This window comes from Anser anser (genome assembly GCF_964211835.1).
Source record: "Anser anser genome assembly, chromosome: 19".
In the NCBI taxonomy this organism is placed as follows: Eukaryota; Metazoa; Chordata; class Aves; order Anseriformes; family Anatidae; genus Anser; species Anser anser.
This window is the reverse complement of record NC_139740.1, coordinates 11321553-11347646: the sequence shown is the minus strand read 5'-3', so window position 1 is coordinate 11347646 and position 26094 is coordinate 11321553. Positions and strand designations below refer to the sequence as shown.

General features: G+C 45.5%; 1 protein-coding gene across 22 annotated transcripts in view; it reads right to left on the bottom strand.

The window, feature by feature from the left end:
- The window catches only part of RHBDL3 (rhomboid like 3), a 73815-nt gene that overhangs the window by 15132 nt on the left and 32589 nt on the right, over positions 1–26094 (bottom strand). For 7 of the 22 annotated variants that reach the window (XR_014574029.1, XR_014574030.1, XR_014574031.1 and 4 more), the window contains 4 exons: positions 16805–16930; positions 11653–11811; positions 1147–1371; positions 303–451 (listed from right to left, as the gene is read on the bottom strand). Coding sequence is in view for 19 of the 22 variants with exons in the window: in XM_083805422.1 (XP_083661548.1) it covers positions 303–451; positions 1147–1371; positions 11653–11811; positions 16805–16930 (659 nt within the window). In the remaining 3 variants the exon portion in view is untranslated. The other 15 variants (XM_083805410.1, XM_083805413.1, XM_083805414.1 and 12 more) reach the window with 9 other exon arrangements.

Genomic DNA, 26094 nt, shown 5'->3' with positions numbered 1-26094 from the left:
TGAGTTTTAGGAAGTACGCACAGGGAAGTGCACACTAAGAAGTTGGTGTGGTCCCAACACTGCAGGGAGAAGAGCAGCATCTCTTAAGATCCTTATGTTGCCTCCTACCTTCAGACAGCTGTGAAGGTTTGCTCCTCATTGCCCAACACTCCAGAACAGCTACAGATTATATGACAAATTTAGAATTATTGCATTTGGGTTTTTTTAAAATTGATTAATGAGCTGATTCAGTTGCTTCCTCCTCCTGCCTCTCTCTAGGGAACCTGAACTGTGGGGAATCTCTCCAGTTTGTAAGTACTCACCCTGCATGCATGAATATGTAGGTTAGGTACCTCCAAGCCTGAGCACGGAGCTGAGGATGATAAAGTAGTGCGTTCTTCAGGTATAAGGGATGGGTGACTTGCAGCACAAATCTGTCTAGTACCACTCCGTTGTAAAGGAAAAAGGCAACCTAGAAGAGCAGGGAGATTCCTTAGTTAGCAAATGCCTTCTCTAACTGAAAAACACTGCAACTCAAAATCATGAATGGGAAGCCAACTGTAAAACAACTTTTCTCCCATCTGACAGCCATTCACTGTGAAAGTTCCCTATTGTGTGGAACCTGCAACACATTGGCATAACCATGTATATGGCTTTCTGTAACAAGCCAGCCACTGAGTCAGAGGAACTCAGCACCCTACGAATCGGTGCCATAGGATATCCTTCTCCTTGCTTATTCCAGTGCATCACTTAGCAATTGTACAAAGGCCTTATTGGAGAAAGAAATAAGGTGAGGATATTTAATCTAGTGTCTGTTCCCTCCTTTTTCTCTCCATTCAAAGAGCATAGGAATTTTATTTCTATTTCCATTATTTGAATTACCCCTAAAACTACCCTGGTTTTCACTCTTCAAAAAAACTTTGTTTTCCCAGATTCCGTGGTTTCATACACAAATTGCTTCAATGACTAATCACCACACATGGAGATAGATAGGACCACAGTCTCCATTTACACACACATACATAGGCAAGCCAAGATGGTCATATCAGCTTCACACTTGTCCTTGTCTGGGTCCAAACTAGTCCCACGCTAGTCCTTGTTCGTGTCCCAGCAAAGGCCTGGGCAGCGTGGGGTGGGTTTCCAGAGACAGGGCATTAAGGTACTTGCCTCTACAATAGTGATGGTAATCATGAACCAGGGCGGAGGGCAGCAGGTATAGCTGTCATAGTACCACTTGCGGTCTATCTCTCGTGGCAGGGTCTCATACGCAACGTGCCGGATCAGCCTCTGTGACAGGCTCAGCCCTGTTTCCTCCAGCAGCGCCTTGCTGCACAGCCTCCTGTTCCCCTGAAGGATGGCTTGGCGGAAACTATTCGACCTTTTGTTGCTCATCTGGGTAAAAAGAAAAGGAGGAAACCATGAGGACAAAGCAAGGCCAGGCAGGGCCTGACAGTTGTCAGGGGAGATTAGTACCAATCTGGCAGCACAAGACCCATGCAGTCAGGAGAACCACCACCAGGCTGGAGCCATAGGGACCAAGTCTCAGCCTGATCACAAGGTGACCTACATGGGGTGCAAGAAAAAGCAGCACCAGGATCTCCTATGGTGCCAATAAATGAGGTCAGGGCAGAACACTGGCAAAGTAGAGCAGAGGCTGCTGCTGTACGCAGCTGAACTCTCTGGCCCATTTGCCAGCCTCCATCCACAGATGCACTGTCCTCCTTCCCTTCACCTTCCCTGCTCTATTGCACTTCCCTGCACCTGCCACTTCTAGAGGCAGGGAATTTCTTGAATGCATAAGCAGGTACATTCACAGCAGCTAACCCTTATGTTCTGATCCTTGTTGGCAGGATTTAGCTCTGGGAAAGGAAAATTATTCCCTTGTGTAAAACAAAAACAAGACACAAGCAATACCAACAAAACACAGACTAAACTGCTATACAGGCTGTCTAGCTGCTGTAAACTTGCAAAAGGAGAGGATCTATTTTTTATTTTTTTTAAAGTTATCCTCAGAGGGAGCAGATTTTGAGACAGTGCTGACTTGTATACACATTATCATCAGACGTGCACAGAATTAGCTATCTATCTTTTGAGCATACACTTTCCCAATTTGGATGCATAATTAAAGCAATTGCATTTGCAAATTAGGCAGATGGAATTTTATGCCTAGCCTGCTTGGGAGGAAAAAAAAGTCTGGTCTGAGAGTGCTTGCTCCAAGATTTGGGTAATTGCTAATTAGCCCTGATGTCAAACAAACCTACTGCATTAGTGTCACTGTCTGTACTGGCTGAACCTTTGGTAGAGAAGCCTTAAAAAGATAAAATATCTATCTGTGCATTAAAAACATTGTAAGGGGACCTTTTACAGTAAAAGGCAGCAAAGCTTGGTCGCCCTTCTTAGAGAATTGCCACCTGATCTCAGAAACTATCAGCATATTCAGCCTCCCAGGACCAAATGAGAGATGATGTTCAACAGCATTGACTTGTAGTTGTTGTGGATCACACTGGTTTTGGCTAATATCTCAAAGACAGCAAAGTCCAGAGCTTCGACTCTCAGTGCCCAGGCAGCTGAGTAATTGTTTCGAGCTGGACCAAGCTGCTTAAAACACAGTAATCACTGCAGGGAGCCAGGTCCTGTTAATCACTGGAGGAAGATGAGGGGGCCACCCGAGGTGATGGTTCAATGGCCTTTCAAGCTCTGCACACAGGCACTGTGCCCCTTTCTCCCAGCAGCTGCCCATCCCTACTTAGCCCTCTGTTTGCAGCCTGTCCCTCCTTCCCTCCAATGCAGAAATTCACTGAGAAACATCCACCAGGTGAAAGGCTTTTCTTAGCATTTGTGGGTGATCAACATCCCTCTCATAAATCATCTTTAGTCACCTAATGACCTTGCACTGGCTCAAGTTCGCTGTCTGTCAGAGACACACTGAGGATGCTCCCTTGCAGAGTTTATTCTGTTCTCTCTGGCTTCACTCCTCTCGTGGATGAGATTAAATTGAGATTGAAGCTACATTTGCCTACTACAGATGCAAATACCTGACAGTCACCTGAAGCTGCTGCTATGTCTATTCTAATTACAGCAATACATATGATTTGCCTGCCTACCACAAAGCGATCAGCACCTTTTCCTGCTGCAGCACTTTAGTAGAAGATCATAGTTTCCTGATCAAATCAAAGAAAATGACCATTGCAGTTCAGCATCAAAAATTGCTGACTATTCTCAGCAGAGGAACACCTCCTTGCTGCAGACACTGGTAAGAGAGACGAGAGGGAATTCCCAGAGGCTGCCAACATTTGTGTCTGTGCTAAGATTGTAACAGAAATTTCCTTGCATTTGTTCAGCAGAGGTTCCTAACTCGAGCACCACTGAATCTCTCTGTTACTGCTAAGCATGGCAAAAGGAACCTGCTCAGTTCAATTGCCTGAATTTAGCATATCAACATCAGTTCAGTGTCCTGTTCTGTATTAGTGCTAATGCTGCCCAGAGAGCTCAGTCAGATCAGTGCAAATTCATCACAGTGATGTTTCTGAAGGCATTCCTCAACGTAATAACCAAGCACAAGAGAAATGGTCTCCTTGCTTTTGATAAGAGTGGAATATTGTAGGATCACTGTGGAAGTCATATGTCAGATGAACAAAGCTTCTGGCTCTTCTGAGGAGGTGATAAACTGGACCTCCCAGCACTAAGTGACTTGCTCAAGGTCATACACTAGAATTAGTAGAAGAGTCCAGGTTGCTGGAATTCTCTGATCACTAGGCTGCACTGACCTCAAGCCCTTCTGCCCAGTAGAGAGCTCTGCCTTCCTCCTCCAAAACAGGAAAATAAAACAGGACCTTCCACATGTCACAAAGAAGATAAAATGGAAGCTTATGACAATGATTTCCTCCAACGAATGACGATAGGCAGTTGTACCTTTGTTCTCTCAACTACCTGTTCTCACACTCCATTACTTTTACAAGGTGTTCCATATTGGTTGTTTCTAGTCACATCTGGATGATAAAACACCAAGAGTTATTTAAACCAATAGTGATGGAAAAGCAGTAAATGTTGATATTACAAGAGCAAGGGAAACCCTTGAGCAAAATGCTGACGGCTCTCTGGGTAGCAAATACGACTGCTGGAGAATGACCTGGCCTCAAACACAAACAACAAGGTTATTTCTATACACCGTGAGGCACTCTTAGCAAAGAGGCAATGAGAAAACTGCCAGCAAATAAAATGGAGCAAGTCTTGAACTGTTGCAGTCCTGCAGAGGATAGAGCACCAAGTGTATTCTCCCCAGATTGCAACGCACCACACTCCTTGGAGGGAACATGACCGGCAAGGAACAGGAGACTCCCTGCATCTACCAACAACAGCAGGTGCTATGTCAGTAGGAGCCAGGTTTCAATTTACCTAGAAAATTAAAAGCCTTTTGGTACCCATAATTACAACTCTAACTGTTCAGAGCCCTTACGAGCACTAGCTAAACCTCCTGCCACCTCAGGCAGAAACACAAAAAAAATTATTTGTCAAGTCTCCTTTTGAGCAGAGGACGTTGAAAGAAGGCCCAGGTTCCCTCTAAATGCCATAGCCTTGGTATGGTTTTACGCCCAAGTAAGGCAGGGACACACAGAGCGTCAGGAACATACTATGCATGCCCAAAAGCTCCCACGATCCATTAAAATAGAGATAACTGGATGTACTCAGCACCCGATAAAATTAGGCCTTTCAGTAAGAAGTCTTCCTGCTGGCCCCCACCTGCACTCATTGCCCATCACGCCAACAAGCTCCGAAGAGGCAGCACAGCTGACTGCCAGGACTCAAGCAAACACCGCAGTCCTGGGCCTACTCACATAACCCCACAGGCCTTAGGATCATGGTTTTAATCTCAGGCTAGGAGGTGAAGTGAAACCAAGGCACAAGGAAAGACAGAGGATTAAGTCACTACTGCTGCTCCCACCAACTCTTGATAAGAAGCCTATTTTGTTCTTCAGACCAACTTTGGAATACTCAAATCTTTCCAAACAGAAAGTCTCCCATATGGTCACAATTTGCTGACTTGATTTAGGAGTTACATAATATTGGTATTTATGAGCCAAGCATTTAATCATCAGCTGAAAGAACACTAGACCCATTGTCGGCCTGCACGTTATTGCAGCTCCAGAAGCTCAGGGCAGCCCACCCCACTTCTCTTCATGCAATTGATCTGGGACTTCTTTAATGAGCGTGATATTAAAGCTACAGGCAGATGAGTACAGAAAATAGTATATGGGGAATCGGGAGAAGAAACAACACGTTCCCTTAGTCCTTCATGCCTGCAAATAGTTATTATGCAGAGAGAAATTTCCCTTGCAAAACAGCCAGGCTGACATGACCTGTAACCATGTGCTGCCATCGCTGCCCTTCGGTATTAACACACCAAAACAAAAGCAGGCTTAGTGCTACAGCTCTGCTCAAAGGGTGTGTTTGATGCATTGGATGGGAAGGACAGTTTTTGCCCACTTAGATATGAATCTGTTTTCTATATTGAAAATGTCAAAATTTAGGATGAGTCCTTGCAGTCTAGTATGGGACAGTGTAAAACTTCAGTGGATTACAAAGCCCTGCTTTTGTTCAGGACACGTCAATCTAGAATTAATCTCAGCCTACAACTTGCAGCGGAACCTGGCTTTTCCCACTAGCAGACCAACTTCTCCAGGTTTCTTGGCTATCTATGCTACTGCTGCCCTTCACAAGGGTATGATAAAAGACAGCCAAGTCAGGTAGCATTTCCCCATGTCCAGTTAAATGGCTTGTGTGGGGCACAGCACCCTCTTTATGGTTTTTATTTAGACTCATTCAGGAAGTTCAGAAAAACGTGGACTTCTGCCCACTTAGGTATTGGCATCTTTGAGGTTGGTCTCCAGCTATTATTAAACACATACAACGACAAGCAATGCATTCGGCTCTCCAGCTCTGATCCTCCAAGAGACAGAACACTAAATCAGAAGTTAGCACATGCTTTTTTAAAAGCCTCTGTCAGCTCTAGTTTTATAACCCACTTTACTTACAAACGCAGCTTTTCCAATCAATTTTGCTTTCAAGATTCACATTTATTTCCTTCCCTCAATATGCACTTCTACAAAATGCTAATGTGGGTAAAGACTGCTTTGCCCAGAACACATAGCTCAGCATTAAGTTCATCTGTCACAGATGTTCACATCCTCTGCACCAACCTGGTAGCATTTTCCTTTCCCAAGGAGTATCAAATGGATACAAAAGGAAATATCCTGACTAGCTTTGACCAAGCAGTGGTGTCTTCTGGGGATTCAAGAAAAGTTAGAGGCAGAAGAAAACAAATAAATTATCGCTGTCATTGCAGGAGTCTTCCCTGCTCAGGACTTTGTCTGGACTCTTACTAAACATCCCAGGCTTCCAGCACTTCCATTAGAAAAGGTAAACCACAGTACAAGGGCACTTACAAGACAAGACTAACTTACTGTTTCAAATAACTTTGTGTCAAAATGCAGCAGACTTTGAAACCTCAAAACCCCAGCACATGTTCCATTTTCCTTTGGTACTGGGGAGGATTCTGCATCTGAAGTGAATCCAGATTTTATTTTCTGAAGCAGTTTTCTTTTAAAATACCTTTATAATATTTCCCATTCACTTATGTATTTTAGATATATACACAATTAAAATGACCATTGAAATTGACATCATGCTTCTCAAGTTTCAACTGTATGTGATTGGAAACAGCTGAGGAACCATGGCTAAGGATGGAAATTTCTGTGCTAAGTTCCACTTTATTTGGCATAATGATTATTTGCCAGACTAGTTCACTTGGAAGAAAATGCTCTCTTCTGCTGGTATATGCAGCCAGTATCTAGTGGAGTCAGATCAATGTACAAGCTCAACACTCTCCAAAAGCAGTTCTTGAATGCCTGTTACTCAGTTTCAAGATACCCACCTGACCCTCTGATGTTTTTTTTCCCCCCTCAAGAGATACATCAAGCTCTTGGAGCATTAAAAATGATACACCACTCGTTTTCTCCAACACGGAAAGGAAAACAACACAAAAGCAGAGTGAAGAACACCTGTCAGGAGGGTATCCAGCTCCTGGAAGTGCTCCCTGAAGTAAGAACTTTCACCCCAGTAAGGGTTTTAATACATTGAGGAGGCAGGAGATGGATAAGGACACAGTTAAATAACCACTCATTTGCAGAACCATCCATCTCTTGAGAAAAAGCATTTCTTACTCAGCATAATATTGGAACAAATACTGAAGTAAGAGATTTTCAAACCTTTTTAAGAATTAAATATTTATTATATCTCTGAACAAAGGCCAGAACGAGAACTCAGGAATCCTATAGTTTCAGCCAAGACAGTGAATCAAGGACAGAGGAAGCACTAAAATGGATGTCCCATTGGAAGCTGAAGGAAACCCTGAGGTCAGTGATGGGAGTCATCTTAATGGTTGGCAGGGTGTGTGCCCTGGTTCAGTGGTGCAGCTAATAGGAAGCACAAAGAGGCAGAGATGGAGCTATGAAATCTGCAGCTGTTCCTGCAACAAACCTTTCCAGATTAGCAGCAGGGAGAACAAAACTACAAGCATCAGACAAGGCCACTAGAACTGAAGTCCAAGGTTACTCTGCTACAGCCTTTTAAGCTTAAAACACTCAACTTGAAACTTATTTTGAGATAAGTCTCCCTTTGAGCATTCAGCTCAGCAGGACATAGCACAAGGCAACCTTCCACCAACAGCTTATGTTCCAGCCTCTTCCATGAAGTAAGAACCTACTGCAAAGTTATCCTCCTCCCACAGCCAATAGACCCGTGTATCCATCACTTGTAGCAAAGGCTGGCAGAGTTCTTAGCCTGCATCTGCAATTTTATTTCTTCTCTCGAAGTGACAGGATTTGCAGTCTGGCAGCATACTCCAAGCAAACCAGAGAGAAAAATCACAAAAAACAAAAGGAATTCTTCCTCTGGAGGGTAACGGTGCTGGCACCAGCAAAGTTGGGATTAGGGTGACCTGATTATTGTTACGCAGTGTTTAAAAATGCCTGTTGTTCACAGAAAATGAGGTAGAGTTAGCCTGTCTCTGGAAGCCAACAAGGCCGGGGAAAGCAAAGCGGGTGCTAACCCTTGATCAGGAAAACAAAGGACATGGGTTTAATTAGCTAATATATTTTGCTCACCATCACGATGTGACATCAGTTTCAAGTTACTGCAAAGCTACAGCTAAATATTTCTGTTGGAAGCAGCAGTGCTTTGCTTTTCCCAAGGTACGCAATGAATTCTGTCTCAGAGATTCACAGTGAGTCTGCTGCAGAGCCAGAAACAAAACTTAGGTCCACCTGACTTCCAGTCCTGTCCTCTGAACAAGAAATCCAAACCAGGGATAGCAGGACCTACAGTATGGACTAGGGGCACCTCCCAGGGTAGTGCCAGTGTTGAAGCAATGGGGCAAGCACACCCCTTCCCCTAGAATTCTCCTGCCCCATGCTGGCAGGTCCAATCTGGACCACATTAAATAAATTTACATCAGCTTTTACAACATATGTGGTTCAAGAGAACTAGGCTGCTTTGTGGAGTTGCACTGGCAGTGAGATCCATTGGGCTGCAAAACAGATTTTGCTTTAGTCCCCATATAAGCTGTGATTTACTTTTCTAGCAAATCTGCTTTATTAAACATTAGGTTTTTATAGAAGTCTTCCTCTTCCAGAGCAAGGCTAAGAGTTACGTACTTTATTTTCACAAGAAAAAAATACAAGCTAACACTGCAGGCTGAATCAGCTCCACTTTGCCCCTCTGGGAATCAACACTATTGCTCTGTGAAGTTTATGGCCTGTACTATCTCTTGGAAATAATCACATCACCGAGTTACAATGCCTTCTGAAGTCACTAATAGCATCTCTCAGCATTGGACTCTCTAGTAAGTAGCCAAGCACTTGCAGAATAAGCAGCACCTCATTCTATCACGCATCCAGGGAACTTAACAAAGATCATGGGTTTTGCAGAGCTGAAAAAAGGAAGGACCCTCCCAACTCAGTTTTTACCAAAATGAATACACCTTACAGAAAAAACAGGATATTGTATCCCAGGAACTGGCTGGGGAAGAGCATTTGTGTTCCCTTGAGGACCATTAGTTAAACCCTACTTTCTGCTGTGGGGATAACCACTTTGTCTTTGAAGCTTTGTAAGACAGTGTTGCAGGTAGCTTATCAGCTCTTTTCATCACCAAGCTTGGGAAGAAACCATGAGGGCTGCTTGTGAACCACCCCAGTAGGAATGCCACTACTTACACACATCTGCTTTAACAACTGCACCTTAACACATCTCTGATACTCAGCCCCCTTCGCCCCCTCAAGGCCTCTCCGGTGGCCAGAGTTTCATTGGTGCCATTTTGCTTCTTGCTCAAATTTTAGTACCTTGGATGTGGTTGGGAGGCCACGAGAGATCCTCTGATCAACAGTGCTTGATCATGTGAGAGTATCTGTTCACGGATGTTGATGGAGAACTAAAAAGCAGACATAAGCTTTCCTGGTCCCCAGATCCAGCACCATCATTTTTGAGAGCATATCAATTCTTTCTAAACTACCAAAACAGACAAATTAAACTCAGCAAAAAGCAGAGATGGATGATGATAATCAATCACAAAGCATGTGCTTAATACTGCCCCACATAACTGCCTGTGCCAAGATTGACAGCTGTAAAGTGAATCAGAGCTGTTTCACCAACTTCAGAGTTCCAATTGTGTGCCAACTGTGGTGTTTCTTTTCATCAGGAAGTTCATAAGGAAGGCTTGGAAGCAGGAAACTAGGAAGGGAAAAAGGAGCCCTACAAATTTTGGATGTTGGAAATCAATAGCAACTGGAGGAAGAGAGAGAAAGATGCCACTTGTAAGTAATTTAAGCATTCTGGCATTTGCATTACCTATCGATTAGCAAGGGCGAAAAATGCAGATAGGGAGGATAGAAGGGCTGATGATAGAAAATCAATGACTTCTTTACAGGAGTCATTCAACAGCAATGAAGGCAATTTGCCATTCTGCAGAAATCACTTCAGGCAGGTGCGGACTGGTACCATCTCCCATTTCCCAGAGGAGGAGGAGGCCGTCCATGCCTTTCACCTCCCACCTGTCTCATTAGCTTGCTCTGCTCTCAAGCTCAGTGAAGCAAGGAGAGAGAAAAAGCCCTGTTCTCTTCCTGAGCCTGCTGCCAACATGCTGGCTGGCCTTGGGCCATCATTTCTGTAAAGTAAGTCAGAAGATACCTCTTCCCACTACCTAAGTGTTGCACTGTTTGATTAGTTAATGCTTACATGGTTCTTTGAACATACCAAACCGTAGAACAAGCAGCTGTTACTATAAATACGCTGCTGACCACAGAGTACTATTGACCACTCTGTTTATTAAGGTAGAACTGAAAGAAACCTCACACTCACTGTGAGGTATTTAATAGTTCTTCATTTATTTTACCCGATACATAAACACATGCAGAGGGCTAATAATACAGCTTGATTAGGTCCAGCAGATCTATTTTATGTCATTATATCTGTGTAATTTCATCTTCACACTGACCACTGCTAGACTGAGGCTGTAACCTGGATCCCTGACAGCTGCACCCTGTTATAATGCTTTTCTGATTATATGACCTGTCTCACATTTAGAATAAGCTTTTTTTCTAAACCAAGAGCACAATGCACTAGTGAGCATGACAAAGCACAGAATCACAGAATGTTAGGGACTGGAAGGGACCTTGAAAGATCATTTAGTCCAATCCCCCAAATGGAGGGATCAAATCCCCACGTTGACTGCAGGAACACAGAGTTACAAATCATTATACATTACATCAAGAACCAACTTTCCAGCAAAACCTGAACGTCGCTGTCATTCTCTGCTCATTGCCTTTGACACCCTGGTTTCTCTTCCTGCTGCAATAAGTCTGCTGGAACTCAGATGGGGAATGACAGAGCAAGAACAGGCCAAAGTGCCTGGAACAGCTACTGCCCAAGAGACCTGTTTTGGAATACATAAATAAATAAAACATTTTTAGGCTGTCTTGGGTATCTAACAGCACATGTCTACATCTGTGTTGGCTGGCCAAACTGCCTTGATCAAAAACAGAGAGATACCTTCACTAATTGAAACATCATTAGAGATAAAGAGGTATCCAGATCACGACTCATGCAGTCTGAGACATCTTACCTGGGTTATAACGAACACGACCTAGAAACAGTATCTCCCTGTTGCTGTAGATGTCTCCAGCAGTGCAATATGACCCTACCCAGGAAGTCAACAAACAGTCATCTACATTCTTTTTCTGGAAGTGGTGAAATCCCTCAATACAACAGGAGACACACAGACTAACAGACCTCTGCTTGCGAACAAATGGCTCCTTATTACAGCTACCAACTGATATTAGGAGGAAAAGCCTCTAAACTATCAGCAACCACTGCTTCACGCTCCTCTCACAACAGTTCCCACAGGTTCTTCCCATGCAAACATGTTTACCTGGAAAAAATCATCAGCAACTTGACTCTTTGCTTAAGAGTTCAGCCACCATTGAATGCTTCAGCAAGCCCATGCAGTGTGATGTAGGGAGACAGCACACACTGCTATTGAGGGAGGAAGGGAGGATGTCCCTCTCTAGACAGCGTTTTAAGCAGAGCCGAGGACTGACAGGCCCTGCCAGTCTGAGCACTCACCAGGTTGACGAAGTCCTGGTAGCAGATCCTCCCCTCGGAGTTGCTGTCTGCCAGGGCCAGGAGGACCTCTAGCTTGTGGGGGTCCAGCTCTGAGCCGTGTCTCTGGAGAAGGGAACGAAACTTCTCGGTGCTGATGTAGCCAGTGTTGTCAGGATCAAACTGGAACAGGAGGGGAAAGTGCCAGAATTAGCCATTCCATGTTACACACAACTCTGGCCTCCTATGCGTTCATTGTCTGATGCAGACCTGCAGGGATCCTGGGGGCTGCTCTAGACTTTGGTGACCTCCAGCTTCTTTTCACAGGGAACTACAAAGCACCCTGCTTTTTTTCCACTCTGCAGAGATGGATGAATCCAGGCATCATCATCCCACCTCCATCCAAGCTTCAGCTAAGTCAGCTCCCTTCACCTTCTGTAACGATACCCTCTGTACCCTTCCCTTCACCTTCTGTAATTATATTCTCCATATCATCATATCTCTTGGCTATTTTTGATACCCCTCTCTATCTGGACTATCAAGCAGATTGGAGATGCAGTCTGTGAGACAAAGCATACTGAAACCAGTTCTACACCTGTATTTCCTAATACAATTGCAACACAGGAACGTCATCCCTCCTTGAGCCCCTTCTACTCGGTCTTCCTGACAGTCAGCCTTCCAGATTGTCTCTATAGGTGCCTTCAAAGTGTAAGTGCTTTCACTGCTGAAGAGCTCTTTAGAGATGGATTGGAAAGCGTCTTTGGAGATGAGCATTAAGTCAAACTGAAAATGGCAAGGCAGCCACATGCCTATTTCAGAATGTAAATCAGACACAATAGAGGGAAAGTCCCAGGTGAGATTTGGAAGGAAATGACCAAAACCGTCACTGTTTCCCATCACACTAAACGGTTCATCTCCTAAAAATGTCACTGAACAAAAGGAGACAGCTTCCCGTGGTTGTTCAAACTTCCAACCGCTTCAGCCTCTTACTGACACTGAGCTCCCCAGGGCACTCTGCTGGCAACCCTCGCACGCAGGCGGGCACACCCCCAGCCCCAACAAAGCCAGCGCTGGCACCACGCCGAGCATGTTTCTTTTGTGCTTTGAAAGCCAGCAGACGCAAGCAGCCAGACCATCCTGCACTAGCTGGGGCACAGCCCCATCTCTGCCAGAATTCTGTTGCTGGGAGATTTGCCTTTGATTTCCCAAACTTGGCTCTGAGCACCCTGGTGCTCACTGGCCTCCTTTTGTAGATAATGATATCAAGCTTGTTGGCTGGAGTGAATTGCTGTCAGGGGGCAGGGTGGTCAGGAGGGAGTCTTTTCATGGAAACATTTGGGACATAAAAGGCCTTGGCAGAGCCAAAAAGGTCCCGACAATCCTCTCACTCTTTCCTAACAGAAAAAAAGCTGCACAGGCGCCGGGCCTTCCATCAGACGCAGCAGAGTAAAGGCTGCCTTGGCAAGGGAGCGGGTGAGAAGAGGGATGTGGCAGAGGATGCCGCCTGCCAACAACAGGGTTGGCACTGCTCAGCTGTGAGCAGAACAGCTACAACACAGAGCGGCCTCAGGCACGGCAGCTTGTTTAGAGGATGCATTGCCACGTGCGAGGACCTGGCTCCAGCTCCTTCTGGCCTAAGTCGAGTACCTTTCTCCCACTGCTCCAGGGGACTCCACTATTGCTGGATGCTTTGCTGAGGAGGAGCTGCCTAACCTAAGGAGGGGAGATCGCTGTCCCGTGCTGGAGCAGGGCTGGCCTGCTATTTAGTCAAAGCAGCAGCTTCTTCATGTAGAAGCTGCTGGGAAAAGTGGGTTACACAAAACAACACAAACCAAGACAGTCCGAGCTGGGTGCTCACCCCCACCACCTGCCAAAGGTTGCTCTGTCCTTGTGAGGTGGCCTGGATGGACCCTTCCCGACAGCTGGCACCTAGAGCCAAAGGTGGATTTCATCAGCTGTTTACTGTTAAACAAGGGCTTAATATTAATCCCTGAACAAGTTCAGCTCCCTTACTCCAGTCACCCCACTCTAATGCTTTAACAAATTGAATCCTAAAACCAACCCAAAAGTTAGGGGTTCTCCACAAAGCGCAGCTCTGATGCTTTTGGGCTCTTGCTGGGATGCCCAAGAAAGCTGAATTTGGCAGTGCCCAGTCCCAGAGCACAGATACCCAGGAAATAAAGTATTATTAGCATAATACCTGAGGTGACCTTTCTCAAGGGGAATTTGCAGAAGCAGAGAGATGAGTCATTCAATGAATGGATCTAACACCTGCAATCCCACAGACAATGCTGTGTTCATCCTCATTTCCTGAAAACATTTGACCCAACCGACACCTTACTTAACTGTACCACTTCAAGTATGTCTGGACATTTAAGATGTCAGAATTTTTCTTGTCTAGGACAAAACCATTTACTCCTTGAAGGCTTAAATGCCTCCCAGTTTGAGGGCCAGGGTCAGTGACTGAAGCACAGCAATCTCCCCCTGTGCTGTGTGCCCACTGTTTGACTTTGTAGAAAGACCAACAGCCACAGCAGTGGGGAATGTCGATGTTCCTTCAAAGGCCAGAAGAGATACAAGAGCTAAAGCCTGCAGGCTCCCCAGGTACAAAAACGCTACTCAGATCACGAACCACTTTTCCCAGACTTTGTTCTGTTTTAAAGCATTCCAAAAAGAAACATTTTGTAACCAAGAACAGGGATTACACAAGCACTGCAGAACTTCAAACCAGCCCACGAGGACACAATAATGACTCCAGACTCTCTAGGGCAGGTAGGGTCCTGCTACTCAGGGCAGTACTGTCCGCATCTGTTCCTGGACTCTGGCTTTCCAGACAGACAGCTGAAGCCTGTTCAGTGGCCACAAACAAGACTGCTCTGAGGATGCTTCTTTTACACCACTAGGCTCGAGCATTCCTCCTTCAGGGCACCGTCTCGCTGCTTTTCCCAAAGCAACGTCAGAAGGTAGCTGGTATTTTCAGTACTGTCAGTGTATTCGGCAGCATATTCTCCTCTTCCACATTACCATGTATAATTTTCTTTTTGGCACTATGGTATTGATTCCAATTAGAAATAACTTTGCATTTGAACTGTGGATCTGAAAGCATGAAAGAGCAATAGGTGAACAGCAAACAACTGGCATCTGAACCAAAAATGCCTGCCTCAGAACAGGACTAGAACACAGTTTCCACAAGCTGGAGCAGAATGTTTTACTGTAAACCCCAGCTGTAAGGGAATTCTCTTATTTATACTTAAACTTTTTTTTTTTTTCAAACAAAATAAAGGAACGTTAAACTCATCTATCACCAAGTCACCGCAGCACCCCAAATCCACCCAACACTTCAATCTGCCTCAAACCCTGCACCAGTCCTGGAGAAGAGTCTCCATGCACCACAAAAGCAGCCTGTGATGGCACACGCAAAACACTTGGGTCCATCAATTATAAAAGCAACTGACCTTCACTAGACGCTTCATGTATTTATCCATGACGATCTCGGTAAGGGCCGGCTGTCCCACGAGCCCAGGCGAGCACCTCTGTCACGGAGAGGCCACAGGCTGACAGGCAGCCAGCAGCAAGCCCCAGGTCCTGCCCCAGAGGGAGCGCTCCCCGGGCTAAATCAGCGTGGTGGCTTCCTTCAGTTTGGTTACTTCTGCCTCTGCCCCTCTCCTTGGGCAGAGTGCAACACAACCAGCGCAGGGATGAGGATGGCTGATTGCCCCCCTGCCCCCAGACAATGGGACACTAACGGCGATTTCATGCAAGGTTTCCTCTGCGTTTCAGTGACAATCATCCTTAACTCCCTTGATCGTCAACCAGGCTCTTAAGCAAAAATGTAAATATGCTAATGACTGCAGCAGCCATCTGACTCAAGATCTTAATTCCCTGGCCCAAAACAAGCTTTTTCCTCCCTCCCCCCGCTTTCTGTTCTATTTCTTCCTTATTTAAGGACAAATACTCCATAAAGCAAAGACACCACATCAAAACTTCAAGAAAAATTTAAGGAGAGGGGGCTACAAACTCTGATGGAAATTGGAAATGGGACTGAGAAAAGAAAATGAAAACTCAAATTGTTTCTCCTCTTTAATTAAAGAGGCATCAGCCACGGCTGAGTGAACAAGTAGGGTGGAGGCTGATGCTGCAGACAGACAATGGGTATCTTGGGAAAAGGCAGACATTTCACATAGCGCAGCCAGCTGCTCCTCTCCCCCCATGGCAAACAACCCTCGGGGGCATCAGAGCAGCTGGAGAGTCAACAGCTGAACTGGGCACAATACGAGGACCTTTGGCTGGCTTTGGGATTGAAGATCTGCCCCAGGAACAGAGAATTTTCTACCACCCATGGTTTCACACATCGTCTTGGCACGAAGAGAATATATCACTCAAACCATAAGTTGTGTTCACGATGGGCAAGGCTCCAAGCAAATTTATCCAGTTTGGTTGTTGGCTCTGGGTTGGATCATTCCCTTCCAACCTGAATCGTTCCATGGTTCAGCGGTGCCTTCGGCTCCTGGAAGAGACTAGCCTGGCAGTCAGGCCTCCTGGCACTGACCCCAGCTCTGCTCTGGACTAGGAGGCAGGTTCTGAAAATGCACTGCCCTGAGTTTTAGCTTCTCCTCCTGATATACGGAAGTGACAACTACTGCTTTATCTCCCACCACAAAAGAGCTGTCAATAGATAGACTGCTTCTTGGTCATATTTAGCCCCTTCCCGTGGCTGGCACTGGAAAGGGGAAGTCAATTGCTTGCAAAAATCTTTTTGCCTCCAAAGTTTTCAGAAACAACTCTCAGCATTGCTGGCTTTGAACCCAGACTGTTAGATGGCACAGGCTCTGCAATCTAGGGATGTCAGCATGTATTAAATACTCCCAGACTATCTCCAGCCTCAAGGGCCATGCTGTAGTTAAATCAGAGTGTCCAAGTCAATATGTGGAACTGACAGACTCCAAGTCCAAGCTGTGAAAAGGTATCTACAACAGGCATTGAAAATGTCCTATTATATGTCTTACCAGACAGAGCTCATTCTGTATCTTCCCACAGCCTCTGTGGTCACACTGGGAGCCCACTTTTTTTTTTTTTTTTTTTTTAACATGGCAGAAGGATATGTAGCATTTGCTGCTTTGATGAGGATTAAAGGAACAACAAGGAAGAAGGTGAAAGTTGGTCTTGTAATACATACGAGGGTAAAAAGCAGGGGTTGTTCTAACAGGAGTTCCATCACTGTCTGGTGGCGGTGACCTTCCCAACATCTTGATGATCCTGAGCTCTCTTCTGAAAGTGGGAAGTGCACACGCGAGGAGGAACCCTGATCCAGAAGAGCGGCAGGTCAGTGAATACCCCTCCACCTCAAAATCCAGCTGCTCACCACTTAGAGTCACCTAATCTGAGTCCCATGAGCATGTCGGCAAAACATTAGTGCTGCCTCCCTGTTAATAATGAATTTACCCAACACCACCCAGACAATATAGAGCGATTAAAGGCTGTCCAGCTGTATTTTTGACACGTGCTAGATTGCTTTGACCTGAGGTGAACTTGAGGGCTGGAAACATCACCCAGCTCTCAGGATCCAGATTGCATTTAAGCACAGAGGAAATACCCTAACTCACCAGACTGGGCCCCCAGACAGCACCTGCTCCACAGGAAAACTGCTGCAAGAGAGCACAACATTACGCAGCTCAGCATTTGGTCTCCAGGACGAGAGGCGTTCGCAGACCAGATGGCCCATCACCTAGATATGGGTAGCTGTTTCACCGCATACAGCACATGGCAAAGTGGAGATGGCAGGAGCTGGTCTAAGATTCCCTTTTCCTTGAAGACCAGAATAGCCTGAAGGACCCAAGTCCATCAGCCAGCTGGCCCATCTGTAGAGGCATTTCTGCTCTAATTTATTTCTTTTACTGTCTCAAGCACAGAGACAAGTATGGGTCCTGGAGTACTACCATCTGCTGTTACCTTCTGCAAAAGCATTTTATCTAGGCGGACACTGGAAGCACTAATTTGATACGAACAGGAGAATAAAATGATTCAGGAATGCAATGCTGCTCAGTTGTTAGGCAGATGGAAAAGAAGGCTTTGGGACCAGGTTTGATTCTTGGTATTGCAAAGATTTCTGGAGTGAAAATCTCTTGAGAGAGATTCTTTTCTCAACCCAGAAGCCTCTCACAGTGCCTTGACTTCCCCAGCTACCAGGCAGAAGTGATGGACCTGTGCCTGCGTGACCCAGCACAGCAAGTGCTGTGGAGTACTTACAGAGCACGACTGCAATAACTACATCAACAAAGGGCAATTAGCAAGCCACAAGGCCAAGCAGCACAGGGAGAACATGAACATAACTGGTCTTCTGCCAAGATTTCACATACAGAATCTAAGCAGCCTTTCCAAAACCAAAGCCAATGACGGCTGGGTCAGGGGCTCATCAGCTAGACCACACTGAACTCCTGCCCTTGCCTCCTTGGCTCTGTAGAAGTTTAGATCCCAGATCAAGCCCCCATAGACATAAAACAGGCCAAGCAAAACCTGCGTTCAGAGATCCCAGGAAATTCTGACCCACAGTTTGCTGGGAAGTCTTTCATTCTCAGCCAGGTAGCCAAATCCATGTTTCTGCCTCCAAGCGCATTTTTAAATGCACCTCTCTCCCCTCTCCTTCCTCTGTCTGTGGGTTTCTTGCTGCAAGTCCTTCCTAAGACACTAAGAGAGAGCCAAGATGCACTCACAGGACCTGTTGAATCAGCTTTCAGTCTTCTGCTGATTCGATGACCCACCGCTCTGAGCAAACCCACTGCCGCTCTCCAGATCAGCCTCCTGGCAGAACACTCCCAGGAATCAGCCTCCAGTCTCAGCTGGGAAATTACACAGTGTTCAAGCCACCCGGAACTGAATTATTCAAAATGTGCCACTGTGCTGGCTTTGAAGCCAAAGCCACACCCCAGAAAGAAGCCAGGGTAAATAGAAGCTCCATTACCAACAACACTGATGAGGAAGGAGATGCAGCACTGAAAGTGAGGGAGATAATTACATGATTAATGAGACAGCATGGATGGCAGGAGATGCCCTCCGTTTTGCCACAAGGCTTAATGCAGAAAGACATGTTTATAGACTGAGCCTTCTCCACTACTGCTTCTTCCTCTTCTATTATTTATGTTAGTGCATTAAGACTAATGGAAAGAAGCTGAGGCACTCTAGAACGATTTTTTTTTTTTAAAGTGGAAACATGATTTTTAATTTTGTTCCAGCACTGGCCACATGGCATACTTTGCTGGATAGACATCCTCAGCTGAAGCAACAGGCCAGACAAGCAGGGCAGGTTATGGCCCAGTCTTGCAAGTCCTAAGTCTTAAATCACCAGCCCAGCTCTGATGCTGACTCACTGGGCAACCTCAGGCCAAACCTCCACACAGCTGGGTCTCTTTGCATGCTCTGCTGGTCTAGGTCTGGCATTCTGCTCACTGGAAGGGGGGTGGCAGGAGAAAAAGAGAGACCTTAACAATAGTAACATGTACAAATCCCTACCAAAATACCAAGTAGCAGCAATGTATGAAACCTCGAGTGCACTTAAAACCAGAACTGACTCTGCAACTTCCTGAACTTGTGCCACGTTTCTGAGATGGAAGCTTCATCTTGTCCACAAAAACATCACTTAGTGACTGCCCCAACCAAATCCAACCTAACAGTTAAAACGTTTCCTTAAATCCTTTCACCAAATCTTTTCAGATCTGCTTATCAGCACTGGCCCGAACATTTTCATACGTGCAAATGCCGAATCTCTTCTCCCTTTTCAATTCCTCTAGCTTTTAGGGCTCAGATTCCAGTCTGATTAAAATAAAACCCACATTTCATTTAGTTGATGTAAAGTATTAAATATCAAAAGCTGAAAACAGCAACACACATAGTACCCTGACACTTGATATACTCATTTGTTACCACCACATAATTATTGCTTATGTCTTTCTAGTAGTGTTTTATTGGAGAATCTCAAAATCCTGTACGAATATTTTTTAAATCTTTCAGGGCTTCTACATGGTGATGGGACATAGTGGGAAACCCACTTCATTCAGAGCTGAAATGCAATACATTCTGGGCAGGATGCTGCACTTCTTTGGACTACATAGCTTAGCATGAGGCATAGCGTGCACAGTCAACCTCACCGTCTGGAAACAGGCAGGCTCTAATCACCGGTTCTACAAGGAAATTTATGAAGAAAAAAAAGGTAGAATAGCTATTCAGCTGGGGCTGTATTTCAGGCCAAGCTCCTGCAGTCAGACCCCTGCTTACTCCCAGGTTAACTAAACGTACACAAGTATTTCCTTAAAAAGCACTGCAATCAACAATGCCTCCTGTCACAGCAGAGTCCCTGCTGGTAGAGGTGAGGCAGAGAAGTCTCATTCCAGCCAGGGTTTGGTCCAACATCAGCCTGAGAAGCAGCAGAGGTGGTACCAGTGCAAAGAATTCAGTAGTTGCAGTGTTTCTGTTCTGTATCTGGACAGAAGCCCAACGACTTATCTCTGCCATACAATGACAATGTACTTTCTGTCCCAGCAGTAACCCTCGAGAACGTTACACAGCAGTTGCTAAAGTTAGATAGTTTTGAATCAGCAGGTCTAGATAACTTGCATCCAGCAGATTTTAAAAAGACAGTAATGATACTGACTTTCTGCAAGTCTGGGAACACTGGAGGAATATCAGGATCTGCTTTTTACCTTTCTTCCACCTTTGAATCAACAACAAAACCCTTCCAAACATGCTCTAAAACTGCTGTCCACACACAGTGACAGATGCCCCCACCACTCCCAAACCTGCAAGGCTGTGACAAGAATTTAATAGGATGAGCAGGTCTGTCAGCCTGAGCGCAACCCAGAGCAAACGAGCAGATGACTGACATGCAGTAATGCGCAATTGAAGGAGGAATGGTCTAACACCAGTTAGAATGGCTACAGAAGTTAGCTTACATTGAACTGGTGTTACCTAGATGAGAACACAAGCTTGGTGCAAGGTCCCTGGTATAAACAATTTCCGCAAGGCATCTGACAGCACCAGACAATGCTGTGTTTGAGGACTTAACTGTGACACAAATTCAGGCTGTCACACATTCAACATGCTAAAGTCTGGTTATTTGATAGGTCTTAAAATAAAACTGAACTGGAGAGCTACCATCACATGGAGATGCTGCTAATGGGGTCCCATGACAATTTGTTCTCGTCCCAACAGAATTATTAGTGACTTAGGAGAAATAATAAGACAACTCTGCATAATGCTCACAGATGAGTTAAAATAGCAAGTTACTAAGCATGAGCTGGGTCTTTCTGGTAAAGCTAAATGCTTGCAAACAATACATATTACTGTAAAAACAAATAGAAAACCACATGGCCAGGAGCCAAGAATGCCAGCCAGCTTACAGCACAGGGAATGCCATCTTCAGAAGCAGCCACTGGCAGGGGGAAAGCCCTGTCTGCTGTTACACTGAGTGCTCTCAAGGTAACCCTGCCTTCAAAAAAAAAAAAAAAAGAAAAGGAATGTGACCAGTAGGCTTGTAAATGAGGTGACATTACCTCTGCATTTGGCACTATGTCACTAGTACAGCCTGCCTGGCTCCACTGATAGGCTCAATTCATAAGCTTATGAAAGGGGAGGTTAAGCAATGACTTGATCACTGTCCAAAAGAACCCACAAAGGGAACAGAAATTTGGCAGTAGAGGATTCCCCACTATGACAAAGGCATAATCACGTCTAGGGGCTAGAGGTTGAAGCTGGACAGCATTAGAGTAGGAGGAGTTGGTTGTTTTTAGTATTAGCAGGTGATATGGCTCACTAACTTCACTGGAATTTTTGCAATTGAATTGCAAGCTTTCCTAGGAGATGAGGTATAGCTGAGGTCAAGACTGCTCAGAAACTCTTCTGGCCTTCATTGTGAGAGACCAGACAATCCTAACAGTCCACTTCTGACCTGACTGCAAGACGTTAACCAGGTTCAGCAAAACCTGAACCAAACAGATGGGTTTTAAGCCCCAACTAACAACTGCTTTAACATGTATAACAAGAATGACCCACCTACGGCAGAATTCAGAGCATGCTTCTGGTTAGAATGACCACCACTGAGCAGGACTCCAACTAACCAGACTGGGAAGCACATGAAACTTGTATGGATTTTACATCTGGTTTTGCTCAGTCACGGGGACTAGAAGCTACCAAAGAAGCTCCTCTGCTTTCCAAGCTGAACTGGAGTGGATGGAAGTGTTAGCCTCGTGAAGAGGAGACAGAGGCACTGCAGAATTCCCCGTGATGCCTTGCAGGTACCTGGTGTGACTCTGCTACAACACAACATAAGTGCACCAGACAGGCTGGTTCTAAATGGAGCTCAGAGCTGGAAGTATTCAATGGTACAGGTTAGAGTAATAATTAAAATTTGAGAGCAAGCAATCCTGGCTTACGTCTTTCCAGGGTAATCACAAGGGTTACAACTGCAGTAAGGAGCCGGATTTCTGAAAACTCCGGTGGCTCACATTGTTTCTTAGGATTTACATCCAAATCAGCCCTGGATGGCACCCAGGCTATATGTTCCTTGCATGGAGGGCTGTGAGGGACAGCCCTGCAGCGTTTGTGCCTTTCCAGCATTTCCTGTGTCAAATATACTTTGGCTTAAGGGTAAAAGAAATCTGTCTGAGTGCCAAAGCTGCACAACCATTGATCAGAAAAATCAAGCTACATATACGTCCTTACAGGATGAGAGGGACAAATACAAGGCAAGGCAGAGCATTTCCAGAGTTCTCTGCCTCAGTTTGTCACGTAGACACAAAACTTACCAGAAGTTTTAAACCAAATCATGATATAATAACAACTGTGGAACAGGGTTGCAACTAACTTCACAGAAGGAAATGCTGTCTGTGCAGACTCCCAGCCCCAGCCTCACAGCCTAGCAGAGCGATTCTGCCTGCAGGCACCAAAACGCAGGGCTGGCCTGGGGTGAGCTGTGCCCTGCAGGTGTAACGTCACTGCGGGGCCCAAACACGGTGAGCAGGGAATCCCTTTTACACACTTGCTTGCCTGACAATAAACTGTACCACAGCACGGCTCGAAATCCATCTTTTAAACAGTTTCCAGGGGAAAGGCTCCTTCCCACAGCACTCCCAAGTCCCCACAGAGCCTGGCCCTACCTGAACCATATCAGGGGCTTTTTATTGTCTGGGGAGACGGGGGCAGATATTCCCTTCACAGCCTCCCACACAACAAAGTGCTTGTCCTGTCAAACCCTCCCTCCTTCAGATAGCCGCTCTCTTTGCCTGCCTCCACCTTATTTCTGCCTTCTTTACTGAACTACGCAGACTTTGCAGGTGTACAGGGCTCACAGGTGCTTTGAAGTGCACTTGCTTCCTCTGACAAGCCTGTGCACTCTTCCCAAGCTCTAATACTCCCCTTTTCACTTGAACAGTCTGGCTCGAATGCCATTTAACCATTCAAAGCTTAAGTCCCCATGGGCATCCACAGGCGAGCAGACCTCCCACTTAGTTTTCCAGCCACATGGCAGCAGAGACGTGCTCCTTCAGTAGGCTCAGGGGATAGCTGCACACTGCCAGCACGGGTGAGAGCTGTAGGGGACCAGGTACACAGCAGGCTCGGGGATCTTTAGCAGAAGCCCGTGGTCTACGTTTGCTGTGCCCACATCAGGAGCATGGAGCTGTGGCTGCACTGAATCTTAGAAAGAACAAGCCCTGGCCACTGCGAGTCGCAGGCTCTATTTTCTGGGCAACACTTCAAACACACATTCAAGTGCAGAGATGGCTCTCCACAACTCATATGGTGCCAGCACCAAACGGCCCAAATGCAGGTGATCAGAAGAAGGAAGCAGAGAAGGCACAGGCAACAGCCATAATTAGAGAGAGAGCATAATTAAGAGAACAGGAGTTGCATTCCTCAGGAATAAGAAATTCAAAGCAGCCCCCCATAGAATCACCTTAGAACTGAAACAACTGAAAACAAAGAGGAAAACAAGGCAGGAGGGAGAGACAGGGAGACTGGACTGAAAAGGAAGCTTTGGAAGTGGCAACACTTCTCTTAGTCATGCATCGTTCTTGCATCTCTGGGAAGCGGGAAGAGAGGGGAGAAAAAAGTCTTCTCACCTGTGAGTGTAATCAGAGAGAAAAATCCTCCTCAAACAATCCCACTGGCTTCCACCGGGGATTAATTAGCCCACCAAGGGGGATCAACTTCTAGCAGAGCATCCTCACGGAGCATGCTGCAGACTGCTGCACGTCGGACAGTCACAGAGAAGGGAGTGCAAAGACACAAAAGGAGAACTGCAGAAGGGGCAGGAGAAGAGGGCAGCCCAGACTGGCTGAGAGGAAGCCCGGCTGAATGGAGAAAGGCAAGCAGGGATGTGAATGAGCAAAAAGGTGATGAATGGTAGGGAGGGCATGGAAGTTTTACACAGGGCAGAGAGCAAAGACGCTCAAAGACACTGAATAGGGAAGAGTGAAAGATGCTGCTTGAATGGAAGGGGGAAGAGGGAGGAGAAATGAGGCAGAGAGAGAGCAGAGTGGCACACAGCAAAACAGTGCAAACAGAATAGCTTCCCGCACAGACTTGACAAGGCCTTAGAGAGAGAGGCAAGTAACACAGCATGAACTTTAATCCAGGAGCAGAAAAGCTGCCTGGAGCAGACAGTGTTACCATCGTCTGTCCCTTTATAATCCCTACACCATCAGACACCTCCTTTGCTCCCAGCCAACGAATTCTCATGAACCCAGCCCAACTCAAACAGCAGCCACCAACAGCCAGACAGCCTCTATTAAAAGGAGTTGTAGCAAAACTGAGCCAGTGACATGGAAATAGCTGATGGATAAAGCACAAAAGATAATTAAAAACAGCAACCCAGCAGATGCAAGTGTAACACTACCCTAAAAGCAGGACAAGATGCAGTTTATACGTGTAACACAGGAACATTGCTTATCACCAGTGTTGTTTGCAGAACATTGCTCCCATTTCTAAAGCCAGGATAATTTTTCCAAAACAAAACTTTTCCAAGTAAAACTTGGAGATGTCAGCATTGCCAAGACTTCCCTGTGAATTTGTCTTAGCTTTGAACGTTGACCATTTAGAAGAAATCCTCTCAAATTCTATAAGGCCAAAATACCGGGCAACAGCATTTTCAAAATGTTCCATTAGAAAACTGTCATTTATGTTTATGCTGAGAGTACCAACATAAATGGCTCAAGTCAAACTAAATATTTTGCTCAAAGGGAAACAAAACTCCTTTTCCCAATCTTTTAGGTAACTGCAGACAAAACTAAGTGTTATTATTCACCTACCTCCACCCTTTCTACAGCTGGGGAAACTGAGGCATTTAGAAAAGAAGCAGTTTATTACTTGAAGCTCACTTGCAGAGCTGAAAACTGGATCCAGTCCCATCCCTTTTGGGTGTGCAGGTTAAGATAGACCAAGGTGTCAGTAATCCTCCTAAGTCTGGCAGTCACCCTCTACATGATCCTATGCCAAATCTTGTTTTCCCAAATGCAAAACAAAAGATATGGTCATGAACTCGACAAGGGGTAGTGTAAGGCCTTAACTTACAGCCCTTTATTTCATGCTTAGAAAAATCTTTCATATTTGTCAGGAACAACCATTTGAAAGCTAATTCAGTGTCTGGAGCTCATGTTTTGTTGCTCATAAATAGACTTCACTGTCACACAAGCTAAAATGAGAGGTCATAGAAATACAGTGGAAGGTAGGACACAATTCTCAAAAACAAACACAATGGAAAGGAAAACAAATGTAAATCTAAGACTTGACCCTATTCTGCCTTTTCAGCACATCATGGAAGTCAAACATACAGATTGGCTTTTAAAGTGTTATTAGAGAAACCAAGAGGGGTCCATCTCTGCCCCAGTTTGAGCCTCTGGGTTCTGCCCTCTGCCCCCCCTTTTTTTTTTAAAAAATGTTTCTCGCACCAAGCAGGCATAAGAATATCAATGCAGTTACTTTCAAGCAAAAAATGTGAGCATCCCGGAGTCAGAGCACAAACAGCAACTCATCTGGGAAGAGACATGAAGATATTTTTCTCTCCTAATAAAATAAGAAAGAAATTCCTGAAAAACCTCAGCTGGATCATCAATCCCTCTCAGAGACAGACAAAGAAAACGTCAGATAGAGAATTGGAAACTGGCTGTTAACAGTCAGGTCTCTAGCACATACTGCGTTTTGAAATGATAACCTGTGCTGCCACTGTCTGCTCAGGAGACAGAGTTCAACTTTACGTACTGGGAACCCAAGGCAGAGAGGCTTCATTCACCCAGGGAGCAGGAGACTTCCAATACTACTGTAGCTGAGATGAGCTGCCTGTGCTCCAGCCACCTCCATGAAGCACTCCTACTTTGCCAGCTAATAACTGACTAGTAAAAAACTGGAAATTGCCAAATACAAAAGGGGACGGGGGGCTATGGAAGGATTAAGACAGAGTAAAGGTCAGAGTACCTCCAGCAA